The following is a 21,750-nucleotide window of genomic DNA, read 5'->3' as shown; positions in this document are numbered from 1 at the left end:
TAGTGCTTTCTCACTGTTCTCAAAGGGAGACGGAATGGAAGCATAGGCTATGTATTTAATAACAATAATAACTAGAACTGCACTCTGTCGAGTGCATACTTGCTTGTTGCACACTAGTAGGCCATAAATGGCCAACTAATGCGCAAGCAGAGCGGGCAAGTCCTTTCGACCGCTGTAAACTGTCAAATCTCAGTATCTCTGTGAAGGAACGTTTGAAATGATTTATGTTTAGATGTAACTACTTGCTACCTACCTACTTTATGCATATAAACACCTAGTATTATTAAGTATGGTTCAAGTTTCTATCTATATAAGAAATACTGTTTTATCGTTGTAGATATATTCTGGATCCCTTTTTAGTTTTTCAGAGACAAATAAATCATTGATATGTGTTGATATCCCCCAGCTGTTCCGCCATTTGATGTTTATGCAAGAAAACAGCAAATCTGTGCCTGGTTTGCTGGGACCAAATGACCACAAATGACCATATTTCTTATGTCATCATTAAGAGCTAGTCATACATATACACACCACGTACTCTGGTCCCAGCAGATCAGGCACAATTTGCTATTTTATTTTTACTGATTATGTATATAGTATACGTATGACTAGCTCTAAATGATGACGTAAGAAATATATATAGTATATATATAGTATATAGGCATATACTATATACGTATACATATATACTCTATACTCTATACTGTATAAAGTGTGTAGTTGTAAGTTGATTAGCGGTATACTGTGGTTACTTTGCGCCAAAAAACGTGACAGCTGTTCCGCCATTTGAGGCTTACGCAGAAAAACATCAAATCTGTGCCTGTGTTGCTGGACCAAATGACCACAAATGACCATATTTCTTACGTCATCATTAAGAGCTAGTCATACACATACACACCATGTACTCTGGTCCCAGCAGATCAGGCACAATTTGCTATTTTATTTTTTACTGATTATGTATATAGTATATGTATGACTAGCTCTAAATGATGACGTAAGAAATATATATAGTATATATATAGTATATAGGCATATACTATATACGTATACATATATACTCTATACTCTATACTGTATAAAGTGTGTAGTTGTAAGTTGATTAGCGGTATACTGTGGTTACTTTGCGCCAAAAAACGTGACAGCTGTTCCGCCATTTGAGGCTTACGCAGAAAAACATCAAATCTGTGCCTGTGTTGCTGGACCAAATGACCACAAATGACCATATTTCTTACGTCATCATTAAGAGCTAGTCATACACATACACACCATGTACTCTGGTCCCAGCAGATCAGGCACAATTTGCTATTTTATTTTTTACTGATTATGTATATAGTATATGTATGACTAGCTCTAAATGATGACGTAAGAAATATATATAGTATATATATAGTATATAGGCATATACTATATACGTATACATATATACTCTATACTGTATAAAGTGTGTAGTTGTAAGTTGATTAGCGGTATACTGTGGTTACTTTGCGCCAAAAACCGTGACAGCTGTTCCGCCATTTGAGGCTTACGCAGAAAAACATCAAATCTGTGCCTGTGTTGCTGGACCAAATGACCACAAATGACCATATTTCTTACGTCATCATTAAGAGCTAGTCATACACATACACACCACGTACTCTGGTCCCAGCAGATCAGGCACAATTTGCTATTTTATTTTTTACTGATTATGTATATAGTATACGTATGACTAGCTCTAAATGATGACGTAAGAGATATGGTCATTTGTGTATAGTATATATATATACTATATATATTTCTTACGTCATCATTAAGAGCTAGTCATACACATACACACCACGTACTCTGGTCCCAGCAGATCAGGCACAATTTGCTATTTTATTTTTACTGATTATGTATATAGTATACGTATGACTAGCTCTAAATGATGACGTAAGAAATATATATAGTATATATATAGTATATAGGCATATACTATATACGTATACACTCTATACTCTATACTGTATAAAGTGTGTAGTTGTAAGTTGATTAGCGGTATACTGTGGTTACTTTGCGCCAAAAACCGTGACAGCTGTTCTGCCATTTGAGGCTTACGCAGAAAAACATCAAATCTGTGCCTGTGTTGCTGGACCAAATGACCACAAATGACCATATTTCTTACGTCATCATTAAGAGCTAGTCATACACATACACACCACGTACTCTGGTCCCAGCAGATCAGGCACAATTTGCTATTTTATTTTTTACTGATTATGTATATAGTATACGTATGACTAGCTCTAAATGATGACGTAAGAAATATATATAGTATATATATAGTATATAGGCATATACTGTATACGTATACATATATACTCTATACTGTATAAAGTGTGTAGTTGTAAGTTGATTAGCGGTATACTGTGGTTACTTTGCGCCAAAAACCGTGACAGCTGTTCCGCCATTTGAGGCTTACGCAGAAAAACATCAAATCTGTGCCTGTGTTGCTGGACCAAATGACCACAAATGACCATATTTCTTACGTCATCATTAAGAGCTAGTCATACACATACACACCACGTACTCTGGTCCCAGCAGATCAGGCACAATTTGCTATTTTATTTTTTACTGATTATGTATATAGTATACGTATGACTAGCTCTAAATGATGACGTAAGAGATATGGTAATTTGTGGTCATTTGGTCCAGCAACACAGGCACAGATTTGATGTTTTTCTGCGTAAGCCTCGAATAGCGGAACAGCTGTCACGACGAAGGAGACCGGGCGAAAATATTACTTGCGCGCTCTGCTTGCGCAAGTAATAATAAAGGAAACATGATGAGAAATGACTAATGAGCAAACTAAAAGAATATGGAAATGCAATGTATAATGAATATTATTATATATGAATATTACAACCCCTATCACACAGGAAAGTGTATTTATGAAACGAATAATAAAATGTTCAGCTTAAATACTAAAATAGACGTGATAGACATAAAATATAAAAAGGCCAAGCATGTAGGTAGGCACTGGCTGTGAATAAGGACAGTTTTTATGAAGTGATGCAAAGTGTCATGAATGGCGGACTCATCTTCAAAGTGCTGTCCCATTTCTTTCACAACAATTTGGAGCCCTTGCAGCCTCTCACCCTCAAGCACTTACAGCTGACGTCACTAAAGTCAATGAGGGTCCAGGGCTCAGGGCTTGAGGGAGGCAATTGGGATTGGGCCATATGTGTTTGACAAGGGTTTGACTGGATTGCTGAATTCCTACAATAACCATAATGCTTTGGTGCCCAGCCCCTCCTTGTGGAGAGGGGGGAGGCTGCATGGAGGTATGACTTGTAGTCCAGGTAGGAAGTGAGACCACATTTTCATGACACATTTTCGTCATGAACATGGCGCCATGACTAAAATGTCTAAAAACCACATTGCACACATACAACCCCCAGGAAAGTGTCCTAAAGAATTGGAATCTGGTTGCAAAAAGGGTGAAGTGCAGGAGTCCCTTTAGAGAAATTTCTCAAAAAATGCTGCCCACCCAATCAGAAATGATAAATGGTACATATATTACATATATGTTGTGCTATTTTTTTATATTGCCTAAAACAATATATATATATCCCCCATGAGTGACACCTTTATATTTAGCCAACCATACCATAGGCCTACCAAAATTTGCAAGTAAAATAAAATATCTATACAGGCTCAAAACATGTAGATCAAAGCTTTGAGCTTATAGATCTGCCATATGTACTGTAGTGACAAAGTAGGGCATTCATTTACGAGAATATATACATAGTTAAAATATGGAGATATAACAAATTAATTAATTGCATTTTTGTGCTTTTCCAAGTGCTCAAAGCACTGTAAAATGGTTCATTCAGTATACATTGGGAGCTGAAGCGACGAACAGTCGGCGCCAGCGTCCTCACTTCCCACATTCACACACAAATGGTGGCAAGCTCACACCGACCGACTCATTGGAGGCAATGTAGGGTTCAGTGTCTTGCCCAAGGACACTTTGACATGTGGACAGGAAGAGCCGGGATTCGAACCGCCGATCCAGGGATTATTGGACGACCTCCTGAGCCACAGCCGCCACAGCGACATTTCCTGTGAAAAATGTTTTTACTGTAGGTGTGAAAAACTGAAGCTGTTTATAACCCAACTGACAATGCATGCCTTTATGCAGCTTAGCCTGCTTCTCAGATAAAACACACACGCCAAGCATGCACATAGAATCAATCATTAATCATTCATTCTTCTCCTCTACTTCCATAATTTTGATTCCATATCTAATGTTTTTATGTGTTAACATTTGAAATGTACATTGGTGATTGCATATCTTTCATAAACAACCTTCAACCAGTACTTGCAAGAATATCTCTAACGAAAATACAGTAAAGTAACTGTGTTCTTTTTCTGCAGTGTTTCTATTGTCATCATAGGCCTATATACTCTATATCTGAGCTTCCAACTCAACACAAAACTATTTCATGTTTAATAAATACATTAAATCTATGCCTGACTTCTTCATATTGGGTGAGCTTTACAAGGTGCTTTGAAATGAATTCTGCACACAAAAACCAACAGACAGACAATGGTTTTGCACAGAATCTAAAAATTGTATCACTCCGGAACACTAAATATACAGTATGCTATATAATATTAACACAATGACATAACTATGGCAGTAGACGTTTGTCAGATAAATTGGAGGCCAACTATGACACACCAACTTTAGGAGAGTTTGAGATAGGCCTATATACTTGATACACCATACTCTATCTACACAGTATACCTGTAATATATATTCCTATAGGCTACAACGCTACATAATGCATCAGTCATTTTCAACCTTTTTCATGTCAAGGTCCATTATTCGGCATTTGAACCAGATATTTTGCCTCTCAGAAATGATTGTCCTGCACAATTCCATGCTTTATGTTGGTTTATGGGACAACAGGCAAACGTTGATCAAAATATAAATTCTTCTAAATTTACTAATTGTGTAGACTTGATTTAAATTACGTAGCCTAATGTAGATGTTTAACAATGTAACTCTTGAAAGCGTAAAATGTGCCGCTGCAATGTGTACAAAAGAACACACCCACACACACACACACACACACACACATTCTTACACACATGCACACACACACACACAACATATCTTTGTCACGCAAGCACATGACGAAATGATCAATGCCGCCAATTATTTTCTCTTTCATTTCCATCATTAATCATGTGATGTGTTAACATTTGCAATGTCATTTTGTGATTGCATTCATGTAAACAACCTTCAACCAATATAAAATATGAAATATAAAATACAATATAGCCTATAGCTATAAAACTACATGAACTAACATGATTAGGAAATCAATGGGCCTAAGTACATTTTAAAGGCAGTTTAGTTTTCTGTTAATTTCACAAAATATTAGATGGAATCAGATTTGTTTCTCAGTCAGTCGACTGGGGAGGACAATTCATCACTTTCCAATCTATAGAGCAATTGCCGTCCACAGTTTATATATAGGTCCCATTTGGATAGCATGTACAGTCATGGTGTAACTAAAAAAACAATGATCATAATTCACTAAGCAAATAGTTGTTTCTGGATAAAGGAAACATTTAACTTGAACTTGGAAAGCCATTTGATTGATTGTAATAACTCCTTTTCCAACAAATATTGTTAGTTTACCCACGATGAAACACTACATTTACATAAGGAATAATGTTGGCCTCTTATTGGCTAGTAAGCTAATTGGCAAATTGGGTAGCAGTAACGTATGCAGCAGTCAGAAGCATTATAACAACAGTCAACAAGCAAAGCTTCACATGTTTCACTGCTTGGTTGAATGCTTGATTCTGTTTGGTCAATCACTATAGTATAGACCCTCTTCTTATGACTTTATAACCTGTGTGAATGAGACCTGTATGTTAATTGTGTCAATGAGATTTCGTTTGAAATCCTTAATTAATTTGGACCACAATCCACCCATGCGAACATGGATGGTTGACTGCTTCATTTGAACACATTCTTTGTTCTGACGGTCCATCGCTCCGAAAATACACGCTGGAGTTAATTATGTTGGCATAGCTATAATTTTCCTAATAGGCATAAACAACATGGATCAACATCAGGTACAATGATTGTTTATAATCTGAAGTGTCTCGCTATAGGCTATATTTTACGCACTGGAGCGCATCTGTTGGAGCCTGCACTGTTCAATGTAGTGGTTGTGAAAGCTCGTTTGGATATTAAACCTATTAGGCTACTTTATCTCCGAATCCTGTGGATTCAGGGAAACGTCTATGTTGGCTGGTCAGTTATAAAGGTATATCCTGCATGAGGTCACAATAATAGAAACCTGCAATAAACACATGCTGGAGAAAGCAGGCAAATGCATGCTTCAGCACCACAGGGAATGAACAGCGATGGTCACACACTCTCACTCTCTCTCTCTCTCTTTGACATATGGACAGGAGGAGCCGGGATTCGAACCGCCGATCCAGGGATTATTGGACGACCTCCTGAGCCACAGCCGCCACAGCGACAATTCCTGTGAAAAATGTTTTTACTGTAGGTGTGAAAAACTGAAGCTGTTTATAACCCAACTGACAATGCCTTTATGCAGCTTAGCCTGCTTCTCAGATAAAACACACACGCACGCACACACGCCAAGCATGCACATAGAATCATTAATTAATCATTCATTCTTCTCCTCTACTTCCATAATTTTGATTCCATATCTAATGTTTTTATGTGTTAACATTTGAAATGTACATTTGTGATTGCATATCTTTCATAAACAACCTTCAACCAGTACTTGCAAGAATATCTCTAACGAAAATACAGTAAAGTAACTGTGTTCTTTTTCTGCAGTGTTTCTATTGTCATCATAGGCCTATATACTCTATATCTGAGCTTCCAACTCAACACAAAACTATTTCATGTTTAATAAATACATTAAATCTATGCCTGACTTCTTCATATTGGGTGAGCTTTACAAGGTGCTTTGAAATTAATTCTGCACACAAAAACCAACAGACAGACAATGGTTTTGCACAGAATCTAAAAATTGTATCACTCCGGAACACTAAATATACAGTATGCTATATAATATTAACACAATGACATAACTATGGCAGTAGACGTTTGTCAGATAAATTGGAGGCCAACTATGACACACCAACTTTAGGAGAGTTTGAGATAGGCCTATACTTGATACACCATACTCTATCTACACAGTATACCTGTAATATATATTCCTATAGGCTACATAATGAATCAGTCATTTTCAACCTTTTTCATGTCAAGGTCCATTATTCGGCATTTGAACCAGATATTTTGCCTCTCAGAAATGATTGTCCTGCACAATTCCATGCTTTATGTTGGTTTATGGGACAACAGGCAAACGTTGATCAAAATATAAATTCTTCTAAATTTACTAATTGTGTAGACTTGATTTAAATTACGTAGCCTAATGTAGATGTTTAACAATGTAACTCTTGAAAGCGTAAAATGTGCCGCTGCAATGTGTACAAAAGAACACACACACACACACACACACACACACACACACACATTCTTACACACATGCACACACACACACAACATATCTTTGTCACGCAAGCACATGACGAAATGATCAATGCCGCCAATTATTTTCTCTTTCATTTCCATCATTAATCATGTGATGTGTTAACATTTGCAATGTCATTTTGTGATTGCATTCATGTAAACAACCTTCAACCAATATAAAATATGAAATATAAAATACAATATAGCCTATAGCTATAAAACTACATGAACTAACATGATTAGGAAATCAATAGGCCTAAGTACATTTTAAAGGCAGTTTAGTTTTCTGTTAATTTCACAAAATATTAGATGGAATCAGATTTGTTTCTCAGTCAGTCGACTGGGGAGGACAATTCATCACTTTCCAATCTATAGAGCAATTGCCGTCCACAGTTTATATATAGGTCCCATTTGGATAGCATGTAGAGTCATGGTGTAACTAAAAAAACAATGATCATAATTCACTAAGCAAATAGTTGTTTCTGGATAAAGGAAACATTTAACTTGAACTTGGAAAGCCATTTGATTGATTGTAATAACTCCTTTTCCAACAAATATTGTTAGTTTACCCACGATGAAACACTACATTTACATAAGGAATAATGTTGGCCTCTGATTGGCTAGTAAGCTAATTGGCAAATTGGGTAGCAGTAACGTATGCAGCAGTCAGAAGCATTATAACAACAGTCAACAAGCAAAGCTTCACATGTTTCACTGCTCGGTTGAATGCTTGATTCTGTTTGGTCAATCACTATACTATAGACCCTCTTCTTATGACTTTATAACCTGTGTGAATGAGACCTGTATGTTGTGTCAATGAGATTTCGTTTGAAATCCTTCATTAATTTGGACCACAATCCACCCATGCGAACATGGATGATTGACTGCTTCATTTGAACACATTCTTTGTTCTGACGGTCCATCGCTCCGAAAATACACGCTGGAGTTAATTATGTTGGCATAGCTATAATTTTCCTAATAGGCATAAACAACATGGATCAACATCAGGTACAATGATTGTTTATAATCTGAAGTGTCTCGCTATAGGCTATATTTTACGCACTGGAGCGCATCTGTTGGAGCCTGCACTGTTCAATGTAGTGGTTGTGAAAGCTCGTTTGGATATTAAACCTATTAGGCTACTTTATCTCCGAATCCTGTGGATTCAGGGAAACGTCTATGTTGGCTGGTCAGTTATAAAGGTATATCCTGCATGAGGTCCGTGATCCAGAGAACACAATAATAACACAATAAACACATGCTGGAGAAAGCAGGCAAATGCATGCTTCAGCACCACAGGGAATGAACAGCGATGGTCACACACTCTCTCTCTCTCTCTCTCTCTCTCTCTCTCTCTCTCTCACACACACACACACACACACACACACACACACACGCACACACACACACACACACACACACACACACACACACACACACACACACACACACACACACACACACACACACACACGCCATGCACGCACATATAATCAATCATTAATCATTCATTCTTCTCCTCTACTTCCATAATTTTTATTCCATAATGTTTTTATGTGTTAGAATGCATTATTCAGACCAAGGAAGCTAAGCAAGTAGCTGCTTCTAACTTCCATCTCTGCATTTATCTCTGCATAATTAATTTTGAAGCATGGAAGCTCTTCTTTTTATTTATTTTTGATTTTTTTCCTCCTCAAAATCTTTGACGCAGCTACTAACAGCTCGGGAAATGAATTGGATTCTATCTTCCGCTCGTCGTCATGAAAGAGGGCAGGACTGGGATTCTCTATTGTTTTCACAATATTTCTATTGACAGAAATTATCTGTTTGTTGCTTACGGCCATACCACCCTGAATATGGCCGATCTTGGAAGCTAAGCAGGGTTGGGCAAGGTTAGTACATGGATGGGAGACACTAGACTAGAAGGTCTGTGAGCGCCAGGTCCCGACGCTAGAAAACCAACGCTTGTCCAATCACAGAAAACCACTCGCATTGGCTGAACTGACCAGAACGGGTTCGACTCCAGCCTGAGCCAATTTGTTAGACATAGTCTGTATAGCATTAGCATAATTATGATATATCCTACCAGTCCATAACCATAAGAGTAGGCCTATATACAACGCTAAAATTGACATGAGATAAAAGCATTAGCCTACTACATATTTAGATCCACTCTTTCAATGATGCACGTTGCGTAATTTGCGTTGCCTATAATTTCAGAGCGAGAGCTAGTTAACATACAATACTAGCCTGCAGGCATTATATTTATTACCCTAAAATTAACATGACATGAAAGCAGTCATTGCGGAATGAGCTATTTAAAGTATTTTGGTGTGCATCCTTGGATTTCTTTCTGACAAGCAGTCCAATGCGTTCTTTCAAGTGTATTCTCGTTAATTGTTTGTTTAGCTATACTGTAGCTCTCTCTCCTTCGTAATATGTGCCCTTATTAGAATGTCAACAATAAGCAGCACGGCTATAATCAAAGCGAACGATGCTCGACTTGTAGCCATAATGCCAGCCAGTGGCAGTGGGCATAGCCTACCACGAATGATCCACAGCACATGGCTAATTAACATATATTTAAATTAGGACCATCGTATGCAAATTAGCCATGCGCCATATGCCACATTTAAAGATGTGCACAATGCAACATAATTACATAACATAGCTTACTCGTTTCCATTGCTTGTCAGATAAGACAACATTGATGATACTTGAACATTATACTTACAAACGATGCTTGACTTGAATGAATAACATACATACTATACTACCATAAAATACAAGTGTGATGGTATAGCCTACCATAAAAGAACACCATGTGATATCAGTGATATTTTATTACAAATGCAAATGCAAAAAAACAAACCAACAAAAAAAAACAGTGCAGTAATATTTTTTTATACTGCAACAATTTAGCATGTATAGGCCTATTGAATATATCGTCTCTGTCTGTCAGGCAGAAATAAACCATATGTCCAAAACTTACTTTTCAGCATGGAATTGTGGACGAAATGTTATCCAACGACAAAACATTCTTTAGTTTGGGGTCTGAGAAGCTAGATCTAATTTAATGGTGGTCCATGGCTCATAATGTCAATTGAACAGTGGGCCTTGATATGAAAATGGTTGAAAACCACTGATGAGATATTTCTGCCTGACAGCAACGATATAACATGCCTATAACATTTAACATAATTTAAAAAAACTGTATTACTTACATTTTTATAGGTTTACTTAAAATAGTTAGAAATAGTGGTTTTTAGCTTGTAAACATAATATAAAATACAACTTTTTAGGTAGTTTTTACTTAAACTGTCCTCCAGTGACATCATTGATGGGGAATACAAGCTAGAAACTGCAGGCTTTCTAGGCCTGAAAAGTTGCAATGCGAAAATGGAAGCCACCGTTTTTACGATAATGAAAATCTAAACATTGTTGTAAAAAACATATTGTTTAAAAAAAATCTGCCTAATGATGATGACACTGGAGGACTACTGCTAATTAATTTAATTAGTAGTACAAACTGCGTGTGTACTACTAAACCAGTAATTAATTGGCCTATAGATGTGGCTTTTTACTTCCTTTCCTTAATTTTAGACTAGTCGTGTAGTCTGTTACAAAATACATTTGTACATGTTTCAAAATAATATTGACATTTTAGCTTGCAGCCCTTGGACTTTTGGAATTTTGCTGATTGGCCCCTGAGCAATCTTAAGTTGAGTAGCCCTGCATAAACACACATTGATTAATATTTTTGTAAATTTAAAATCTTCATTAAATGTTAAATGATGTGTTCATTTCCTTCTGGGAGCAGTAAATCAATGGCTCCATCTACTGGTGGAGTGAATCATCTACATCTATAAAATAACACGCACACAACAATTGTGTTTAACTCGATCGTTTGCACCTGTGTCTTTTCTGCTGCAGTTCAGCGAGCGAGCACACACTGACTTGAGTGAGTAAACCTTTATATTATGTATTCTTTATCTGGCTGTTCTCCTACGTTATTGGTCGACAAAAGTCACAAAGTAGTGGATCAGTTTATTCTGTTCTCGTTTGACAACATGAAGAGTTGCAGTTGTGTGCAGTCTAGTGTTGTCTGTTGTGTAATGCTGTGTTGTGATGTAGGCTAATTCAGTTGATGAACATTGTTTTAAATCATGTTTACATAAATGATATCCATATATTACGTTTGTTTACTTAGAGTGTCTGTGTTTACAGACGTCATCGTTGTTTTGTACTACGTATGGCTGGCTAAGCCATGGTCATATAGCCTCAAGGACTTTTAATGGAAACGTACATAATCAATTGCATGGACTATAGCGGACCCAGCTGGCCTTTTAAGGATGAAGTCTGAACTGATGATTCATAGATCAACGTAGCCCCTCTCGGGACCCTACATAAAACTTTTCTGACATTTTGATGAGTTTTACGTTGGGTCCCTTATCAGAACTATATTTTGTATGGAAATTCCGAAACGCGGAAGTGAAGATTCTCTCTAAAATAGGATCTGTGACGGGATTATTTTCCTTGAGTTATTCTGAATTCGGTAACTTTAAGTAGCTATACATCCCGCTGCGAATATCTCCTGTGGCGCGGAAGCCGTTAAGTATTTTTAATCTTTGTTTGACCGATTTGGTCGCTTTATTTCTTCTTGTTTGTTTACCGTTTATTGTACCGCCTCCCGGTGTGCGGTTGGCTTGTGAGGCTACGTCCCTGCCTCTGATCTGCTGTGTCATAGCTATAGCGCCACTAGCTAGCCAGATAGGCGGTACAATGAGGTGTCAATAAACAAGGAAGGAAAAGAAAAATCCAAGCTTCCAAATCGGGCAAACATATATTAAAAATACTTAACGGCTTCCGCGCCACAGGAGATATTCGCAGCGGCATGTATGGGTACTTATACTTTACATATTCAGAAAGCCTCACACTGAAGAATATCGTCAAAGAGCGCGGGGAGCCGGTAAACATGGAGTAAATGTTTTAAACAGGTGGCATGGACGACGTGCAACAGGACCCAATGCTATCTGAGTCGTCCAAATGTCAGAAACTTCAGTAGCATTTGGGTTCTGCTTGGAGGGCTAAGATCAACGTAGAACTGGGACAGAAACAAAATACAATATATCAATCATAAACAGTTCAAATCTCAGGCACATAATACATTTTTCCATACATCACTAAAGTACATTAAACAGCATTCTGCATATATTCAACATCCACATAACCAACAAACTTCAGCCACACCATTTGTGTGCTGTCTGTTCCAAGCCTTCTCTGTACTGAGGCAGCATTTCCTTGTTTTTAACCCCAGTGCCACAGCTGAGCTGAGTCCCAATCATCTGATTCTCATCAGCTGTGATCAGTTGTTGGCACACTTCCTGTTCCAATGCCTCACAACACTGAATATATTTCTCCACATACCTGCATGCATGCCCCACCCAGTTATTATGTACAGTATCCCCTAGTAGTCCCTGTTATGCCCGTATATGGGTATTTCTGTATGTGTCTGTACTAGAGACACATACGTTGGGCACTGGACGACTTGGAATGATTGCATTTCTTCATGTGTCTCTCTGTGTCCCTTTATTCACACATGTCCAGACAGTGTCCCTGTCCAGACACCGGACACTGCATTCCCTGTGGGGGTGTGGAACGCTTGTGTCAAATTTGAAGTCGGTTCCAGAGTTACATGGATTACACACGTACAGAGACTTGGGGCTGTATTTTGCGTGTCTTAAGTACCAGGTCTTATTCCCTAACTTGAGTAAACTAAAGACCTGGAGGCGTGGTCAATGCTCTTTGGCCACTCAGAATAGCCAAATGGCATTGATCACACCTCCAGGTCTTTAGTTTACTCAAGTTAGGGAATAAGACCTGGTACTTAAGACACGCAAAATACAGCCCTTGGTGCATTTAAGTCTCTGTACATCTGTAAAATAAGTTGAACAAGCGTAATGCATTAAGCCATAATCATCTATTTGGCTTAATGCATTATGCTTGTTGGATTTCTGTTTTATTCTGTGAAGGAGGGAGCAATCTTCATTCACAACCCATGTCCAGATGTGATGCATGCACTGTCGCATAGAACACTATAGTGTTCTATGCGGCGCAGTGTTACTGAACACAAAGAAAATAGTACCACCTGTCTCTCTCTACCAATAGTACCAGCTAACCTGGCTCGCAGTGACTGTATATAGTTCTAAGTTCGTTTTATAAAACAAAATAACAAAAAAGGGAGTAAAAAAAATAATAAATTACATTGATTCGATTCGTTCTGCATAAGGGTAATATAACTTCTATGTAACCATATTGCAGAAGAGATCCAGTATACACACACACGCACACTATTTCAATAAAGGAGAGAACACACCAATATGGAATAAGCAAATGTTTATTGGAAAGATTTTGGCAGCAGTTTAGCAAGATGGCAAAGGCAAAATTATGGCAGAGCATTATTTTGGGGATTAGACTCCAATTGCATTTATTGAATAAGATTAGCTTTTAATAGGGAGAACCCATTGGAGCATTGGAGTCTAGACGCTGGTGGTGGCAGCTGAGCAGATGACCCTCCTTCCATCTCAACACTAGATAGAAAGGTGGAGTTGGGGATGGAGGTGGGTTGCTTGTTGCAGACTGAAAGGAGAATGGAGAAGTGTCAGAGGCAGAGATATTTAAAGGCGGAGTCAAATCACCCGATTGGCTGCTGCAAATTGCTAGGATTTGAGAACAGATAATGATGAGCCATGATAGTGCTTTAACTTTTTTAACCGAGCCGGCGAAAAATCCAATATGGCGGTCATTTTTTAAGATGGCCGACAACCATGGGTGCGGCCGACTCGAGACCGGGCACTGCACTCCCTGTGGGTGTGTGGAACGTGTGTGTCGAATTTGAAGTCGGTGGGGCGAACGGTTCTCGGGTTACGTGGATTACAGATGTACACACGCACACAAAATTTGTGCAATATAGCAGATCATTGGAACGGTTGTTCGCTTGGTGATGCAAGCGTGAAATTTGGCATGAACATGCCTCTGGGTCACCTCTTTAACTTTTTTAACCGAGCCATCCAAGAATCCAATATGGCGGTGCTATTTCAAGATGGCCGCCACATCTAAATGTTAGCCTATGTCTACATTTCTTACAAATTTTAGGAAACATTTCACCATTATAGATCGATAGATAGATAGATTTATTTAATTTCTTTATTCTTTTTTGCTGATTTTGTTATATTTGTTTCTTCCAGTGTCTAACATGGCAAACCCCATGGGTTTGGTGTATAAGTTGGCCCGTTTCAACAAGATCCAGCACCAGTACAAGCTGCTCAGTGAGGAAGGCCCCGCCCACTCCAAGGTAACCACCCCTTTAAGACCTGGAACACATCTGTGTCACCTTCCACTTTCACCATTATTTAAAGGTTTAGCTGTTGAAAAAAATGCAGATCTTCAAGCCCTACTCCAAGGTAACCACCCCTTTAAGACCTGGAACACATCTGTGTCACCTTCCACTTCAACCATTATTTAAAGGTTTAGCTGTTGAAAAAATGCAGATCTTCAAGCCCTACTCCAAGGTAACACACTTCCAACCTAAACCACGATGGAATAACCATGACATTTTAATCAACAATAATTTCTCATTCAAATCATCAAACATTGGACCATAAAATGTAGTTGCTTTTTAGCACGTGACGGATATGAAGATCAATATGGCTGTACTGCTGAAACGTTTGTCCTTTTCTTATTGTAAAGACATGGAGAAGAACTTAAATAAACTCACTCACTCTTGTCACTCTGAGTGCGTCCCGGCCCATTATACAATATAAGGTAACCTGACACCTTGTTAGGCCATTGCTTTAACCTCTTAAACCCCAGGGGGGGTCCAGGAGGTAAAAGTTGGAACTTGAGACCTTGACCAGCCCCATTTACCCGCTGAGAGCTGTTAATGAGGTGGACAGCCTCTGCCCCCACCGGCAGGGAATTGGGGCATTAATCTAAGGTTATCCTACAGTATCTGTCACTCCAGTGCATGTGAGAAAATATATATATTTTTCTCCTCCTTGTGGTAACAGATCTTCTCAGTGCGTCTCAATCTGGCGGAGCAGCATTGTTAACCCATTTTGACCTTTGATTTGATTTGACTTTTGATTATAAAATGTCTTCTAAATCTAAATCTTCACGATTTTTCAAAAATAGCAGACCTACAAGCTCGTAGCGCGCCACTCGGTGGTACCAGATCATTAATGTCTCCTCCTTGTGGTACCAGATCTTCTCAGTGCGTCTCACTCTGGGGGAGCAGCATTGGGAGGCGGACGGCACCAGCATCAGGGAGGCCCAGCAGACTGCTGCTAGATCCGCCCTGGCCGAGACCACCCTGCCCAAACCTACTGACAGACCCCCCCGAAACACAGGTACCCTAACCCACCACCCTGCCTACACCCACCGCCAGAGCTGGTCCCTTAGAGCAGTGTTTAGTGTGCCGTTTGATACAGTATGTCCAGGTGTGCCGCCTGATTTGACATAAAGTAACACTAACACTTCCCCCGAAACCGAAAGCAATATTATAGCTACTAGGCTGCAGGCTTCCTATTGCTGCGTCGTTGTTGTCACACGTCTAACCATTAGATGTGCGAAAACAACGATGGAACAATAGACTCTAACGACCCTCGGCCATCGAAATGTTAATGCTAAAGAGATGCATCCAGAAGACGTTTGCCAAAATAGCATTGATGTCAAGCGGACTGACCTCATGCTTCCTTCTATGCATGAGGAGTCCAAGCTGCTTCTTTTCACCTGACAGGAGAGTTTCCCCGGCCGGACGTAGCGCTTGGAAGGAACACGTTATTCCGACCAGTTCCCCTCCATCATGCGCCCCGGCTGACCAGGGGGATGTAGTTTAGAGACCAGGATTACTGCGGCTCCGTCTTATGAGCTAATTTAGAACTTCCTGTCTGAGAGCTAGCTAATTTAAGACATCCGGTTGCCTTCAGAATAAAATAAGATTTTTAATTCGTTAATTAAATAACTATTACATTACATTATTAGTGTAAAAGTGTGTTCTTTTCGTTAAGAATCACCCAACAAGGATTGTAGTTTAGCCCAGCCGGGCAATAGTTTATTATAAAGTCCCGTGCTCAGAGTAGTAATAAACAAACCTGTCAGCTCAGTCTAGTGCAACCAACAACAGGTACCGTGCGTACCGTGCGTCACGCACCTGTATAAGCAAGGTTCCTATATCTAAGCAATAAAGGTTCCTAGCAATAATACACCTATTATAACAATTAGTATTATTATTACATTACAGTTATTGTAAAGACACACATTATGTTTCTGTGTAAAAATAAGCAATTAAATAACTAATAAGTAATTAAATAATATAGGCGGGTAAAAATATGGTTTGACCCTAAAACAATTGCAACAAAAGGTTTCTCAACTTTTTTTTTTAGTATTAGGTGTCCTTAATAACATACTAAAAGTTTACCAAAGTTTGACCACCCGAAAGGTGTTATTTTCAAGATGGCCGCCGCCAGTTCTTAAAATACCATTACTCCTCCATTATTCATCCTAGAAAAATAATTTTGGTGTCTAACCCTATGTTTTGGTTATCTAGGAATCCAATTAGCATATATAAATGATATAAAAGTACAATGATATATTAAAGCAATTGTTTATAATGTTATAACAGTGTAATAGGACATTTCCCTTTTCTATAATGCCGTACTGCTGTATAGGTGAATTCATCACCATACACAATTCACATTCTGTTGAAGCTTTCAGGAGATTTATTTTGTTACCATAACAATAAGGAATATATTCATTATTACTGGGTGGTACTGTCATGTGACATTTGTAAAAGCATGGCTGCCAAGTGATAGACTGCATGGGAATATTACACAAATCATGGAATAAATTTACAGAGAAATGTCTGCCCTTTTTTTTGTAAAGGTGTCTGGCAATAATAATAATAAAAATAAGTCCCCTATAAGGGTAGTGGTTCCCAAACTGTGGGCCGGGACAAACATTGTGAAAATAGGCAATCTATAAAAGCTCACAACGCTGAGTGTCTTTGCAGCAAACACACTCAGTCAGTAGAACCAAATGGCCACTTGTCTGGTCTATGGGGAAGATGGACTCCTCAGTGGGGATACAGTGGAGAGAAATGGCCCCTCATGGGCCTAGAGCAGGGGTGTCGAACTCAACTTGGGGCGAGGGCCGCATTGGTCAAAAGATCACTTGATGGGGGCCACAACCAGTTGCGGACGCACGCTCGATGTCTCAGTCAGTCACTGCTATAATATCTATCTATCTATCTATCTATCCTCAGACCCAGCCAGCCAGCCAGCAAGCCACACACATAGTGCTCAGACCCAGCCAGCCAGCCAGCCACACACATAGTTCTCAGACCCAGCCAGCCAGCAAGCCACACACATAGTGCTCAGACCCAGCCAGCCACACACATAGCTCCGTAAGGGAGTGGTTGCACCACTCAAAAAATCTTCAAAAAACTGAAGAGGCTACTGGAGATTGGAGAACCTGATTTGGACATGATCTGATGCAGGACAATATTATGTCACTATGACAGAAAGAGAAGATGGGTCTGGCCACATTCATTCACCCCATAATCTCAGTGGAAATTGGGGAATATGTTGACAATAGTCGACAGCTCTGCCGATTAATAATCAATTAATTGAACCCACCCCCCATATTAATCAATATCACAACATGGAGGTCTTAGAACTACCACCACAGGGACAGACAAGCCCCAATCTCTCAAGCTCTCAAGTGCCCCATAGCTTTAATGGGACATGTACTGTATGCGCCACCTCGGACATGCATAGAGGAGAAGACCGTGAGGGTCTTCTTAACTTTGCTCTTCTGTGCTCCAAGTCCCCAGGGAGAAATCCAGTGACCCCCCACTCCCCATACTCCCCTGTACCCACCTGAGGGGAATCCTAGGCCCACTAAACTCTAGACCGGACCCCCCTTTACCTTCTCACCCAACCCCACCTATCATACTCCCCTCTGCACCCGGTAGAGACTTAGGTTCTGACTACTCTGCACTAAGAGTAAGTAGAGCGTCGCAGTCCCGCCCCCTCGAGAGAGACGGAGAAGAAATCACCGTTCATTTCCCTCATAGACTTTTCAAAAAGTATTTATTTAAAGACGTTTACGCCGCGGACAAAGCCAACTCTTGTTGCGACAATTCATGACAATAAACACAATGTTTTGGGCCAAACAAAGAATTAGAAAGTAGAAAATAACAGCAGATTACAACACTTGTTGTTTTTCTTCTTTGTAATTATTTGTTTGGTCCAAAATATTGTGTGTGTTGTCATGATTTGTCACGACAAGAGTTGGCTTTGTACGACGCTTAAAAGGTCTTTAAATAAATACGTTTTGAAATGTCTATGGGAAAAATGCATTGGGAATTATTTCCTGGGCCTGGCGTCGTCATGAAAGGGGGCGGGACTGCGACGCTCTATAATGCAAGAAATTAGTTTTGGGTGGGGTGTATAATGATGAATTATTTACAGTAGTTTGAGCCAAAGTTTATCCACCAAGCTATCCAAAACGTTTCAATATTGCAATCATGTAGGCTATTATCTATAAACTGACAATATTCTCTGCCACAACCTTCTGAATTACTGAAAATTGTGACTATTAGTTTTGTTGTGTTTTGAGGATATCTTGAAACCTTATTCCAAAAAATATATAAATATTCAGACATTTATTAAATATTTAGTTTAGTTAACTTGAAACTGGTGACTATTTCAGAGGGTTTTAACAGAGTCACAAACACAAATATTGGATTTCACAATTATCTAATTGTATCTCTGCAATTTGAACAAGTTCAATGGACTCCTAGACCCCAAAAACATAGGGTTAGACACAAAAAGTACTTGTCTAGGATGAATAATGAAGGAGTTAGGCTATTTTAATGGTTTTTAGGCCATCTTGGACGCCATCTTGAAAATAACACCTTTCGGGTGGTCAAACTTTGGTAAACTTTTAGTATGTTATTAGGGACACCTAATACTACAAAAAACTGTTGAGAAACCTTTTGTTGCAATTTTTTTAGGGTAAGGTGCTTTTTTTTCATAGATTTACTCGCCTAATAATAAAAGTTATCTAAATGGATAAATGCTATTCACTGCATTGACTTTATAAAGTGGACACTGGACAAAAGAGGCCTCCGCGAGGCAACTATCTGGACATACCCACGCGTTCGGGGAGATGTCCTGTACCACACCCCACTCTCCGCTAAGCGGGAGAGGTGTAAAATTCACAGCAGCAGACCTTCTACTGTGGTCAATGCTGAAAAAAGTACCGTTTCCGGACCCAGAATGGACACTGGACAAAAGACGGCTCCGCGAGGCAACTATCTGGACATACCCACGCGTTCAGGGAGATGTCCTCTACCACACCCCACTCTCCGCTAAGCGGGAGAGGTGTAAAATTCACAGCAGCAGACCTTCTACTGTGGTCAATGCTGAAAAAAGTACCGTTTCCGGACCCAGAATGGACACTGGACAAAGAGGCCTCCGCGAGGCAACTATCTGGACATACCCACGCGTTCAGGGAGATGTCCTCTACCACACCCCACTCTCCGCTAAGCGGGAGAGGTGTAAAATTCACAGCAGCAGACCTTCTACTGTGGTCAATGCTGAAAAAAGTACCGTTTCCGGACCCAGAATGGACACTGGACAAAAGACGGCTCCGCGAGGCAACTATCTGGACATACCCACGCGTTCGGGGAGATGTCCTCTACCACACCCCACTCTCCGCTAAGCGGGAGAGGTGTAAAATTCACAGCAGCAGACCTTCTACTGTGGTCAATGCTGAAAAAAGTACCGTTTCCGGACCCAGAATGGACACTGGACAAAGAGGCCTCCGCGAGGCAACTATCTGGACATACCCACGCGTTCAGGGAGATGTCCTCTACCACACCCCACTCTCCGCTAAGCGGGAGAGGTGTAAAATTCACAGCAGCAGACCTTCTACTGTGGTCAATGCTGAAAAAAGTACCGTTTCCGGACCCAGAATGGACACTGGACAAAGAGGCCTCCGCGAGGCAACTATCTGGACATACCCACGCGTTCAGGGAGATGTCCTCTACCACACCCCACTCTCCGCTAAGCGGGAGAGGTGTAAAATTCACAGCAGCAGACCTTCTACTGAGGTCAATGCTGAAAAAAGTACCGTTTCCGGACCCAGAATGGACACTGGACAAAAGACGGCTCCGCGAGGCAACTATCTGGACATACCCACGCGTTCAGGGAGATGTCCTCTACCACACCCCACTCTCTGCTAAGCGGGAGAGGTGTAAAATTCACAGCAGCAGACCTTCTACTGAGGTCAATGCTGAAAAAAGTACCGTTTCCGGACCCAGAATGGACACTGGACAAAAGACGGCTCCGCGAGGCAACTATCTGGACATACCCACGCGTTCAGGGAGATGTCCTCTACCACACCCCACTCTCCGCTAAGCGGGAGAGGTGTAAAATTCACAGCAGCAGACCTTCTACTGTGGTCAATGCTGAAAAAAGTACCGTTTCCGGACCCAGAATGGACACTGGACAAAAGACGGCTCCGCGAGGCAACTATCTGGACATACCCACGCGTTCAGGGAGATGTCCTCTACCACACCCCACTCTCCGCTAAGCGGGAGAGGTGTAAAATTCACAGCAGCAGACCTTCTACTGGGGTCAACGCTGAAAAAAGTGCTGTGCCTTGGGGCATTGACATGAAATCACTGGCCTATAACATGCATTGCAAAGTAATACTAATTATTTTGGTAATTACTGGTGTTTGAACACTAATGTCTGCATCAATGACAATGGTAATGTCATTCACTATGTAGATGGGCCATTAACAGTAATAGTTTATTTTTACTCTTTTTCTGGCTGGGCGGTGCCCATATAGATGAGGTGACAACGATCGATCGTTTTATAGCATTATTTTATAGCATTACTCTCCATAGCATTACAGTTATAAAAGAATAAAAGAATACAGACAAGGCTTTGAAAGTTAGAAAGAAAATACCTTTTAATTAATCATTAATCATTTCTCATTCACTGTTACACAGAAGAAGAAATCATATCAATAATGATCATCACAATCAGAAATAAAACGCTAATTTAAAAGTTTCCAAATCCCTACAATATTTGTTTTTAAACATCACAATTTGTCTTAATGTGGAC

General features: G+C 39.8%; 1 protein-coding gene and 1 long non-coding RNA gene across 2 annotated transcripts in view; both read left to right on the top strand.

Annotated features, from left to right (window-relative positions):
* LOC310853603 overlaps positions 1-21,750 on the top strand; it is a 762,466-nt gene that overhangs the window by 243,068 nt on the left and 497,648 nt on the right. The window lies entirely within an intron of this gene.
* Positions 1-21,750, top strand: part of LOC310853551 (uncharacterized protein) — a gene marked incomplete at both ends in the record, with an annotated part of 61,528 nt that overhangs the window by 9,492 nt on the left and 30,286 nt on the right. The window contains 2 exons of the mRNA XM_083757931.1: positions 14,800-14,906; positions 15,816-15,960. Of these exons, the coding sequence (XP_083614057.1) occupies positions 14,800-14,906; positions 15,816-15,960 (252 nt within the window). The remainder of the gene's footprint in view (positions 1-14,799; positions 14,907-15,815; positions 15,961-21,750) is intronic.

This window comes from Protomyctophum parallelum, assembly GCF_964188405.1.
Source record: "Protomyctophum parallelum genome assembly, chromosome: 22".
Classification (NCBI taxonomy): domain Eukaryota; kingdom Metazoa; phylum Chordata; class Actinopteri; order Myctophiformes; family Myctophidae; genus Protomyctophum; species Protomyctophum parallelum.
The sequence above is the reverse complement of the archived record's forward strand: the minus strand, read 5'-3'. Positions and strand labels throughout refer to the sequence as shown.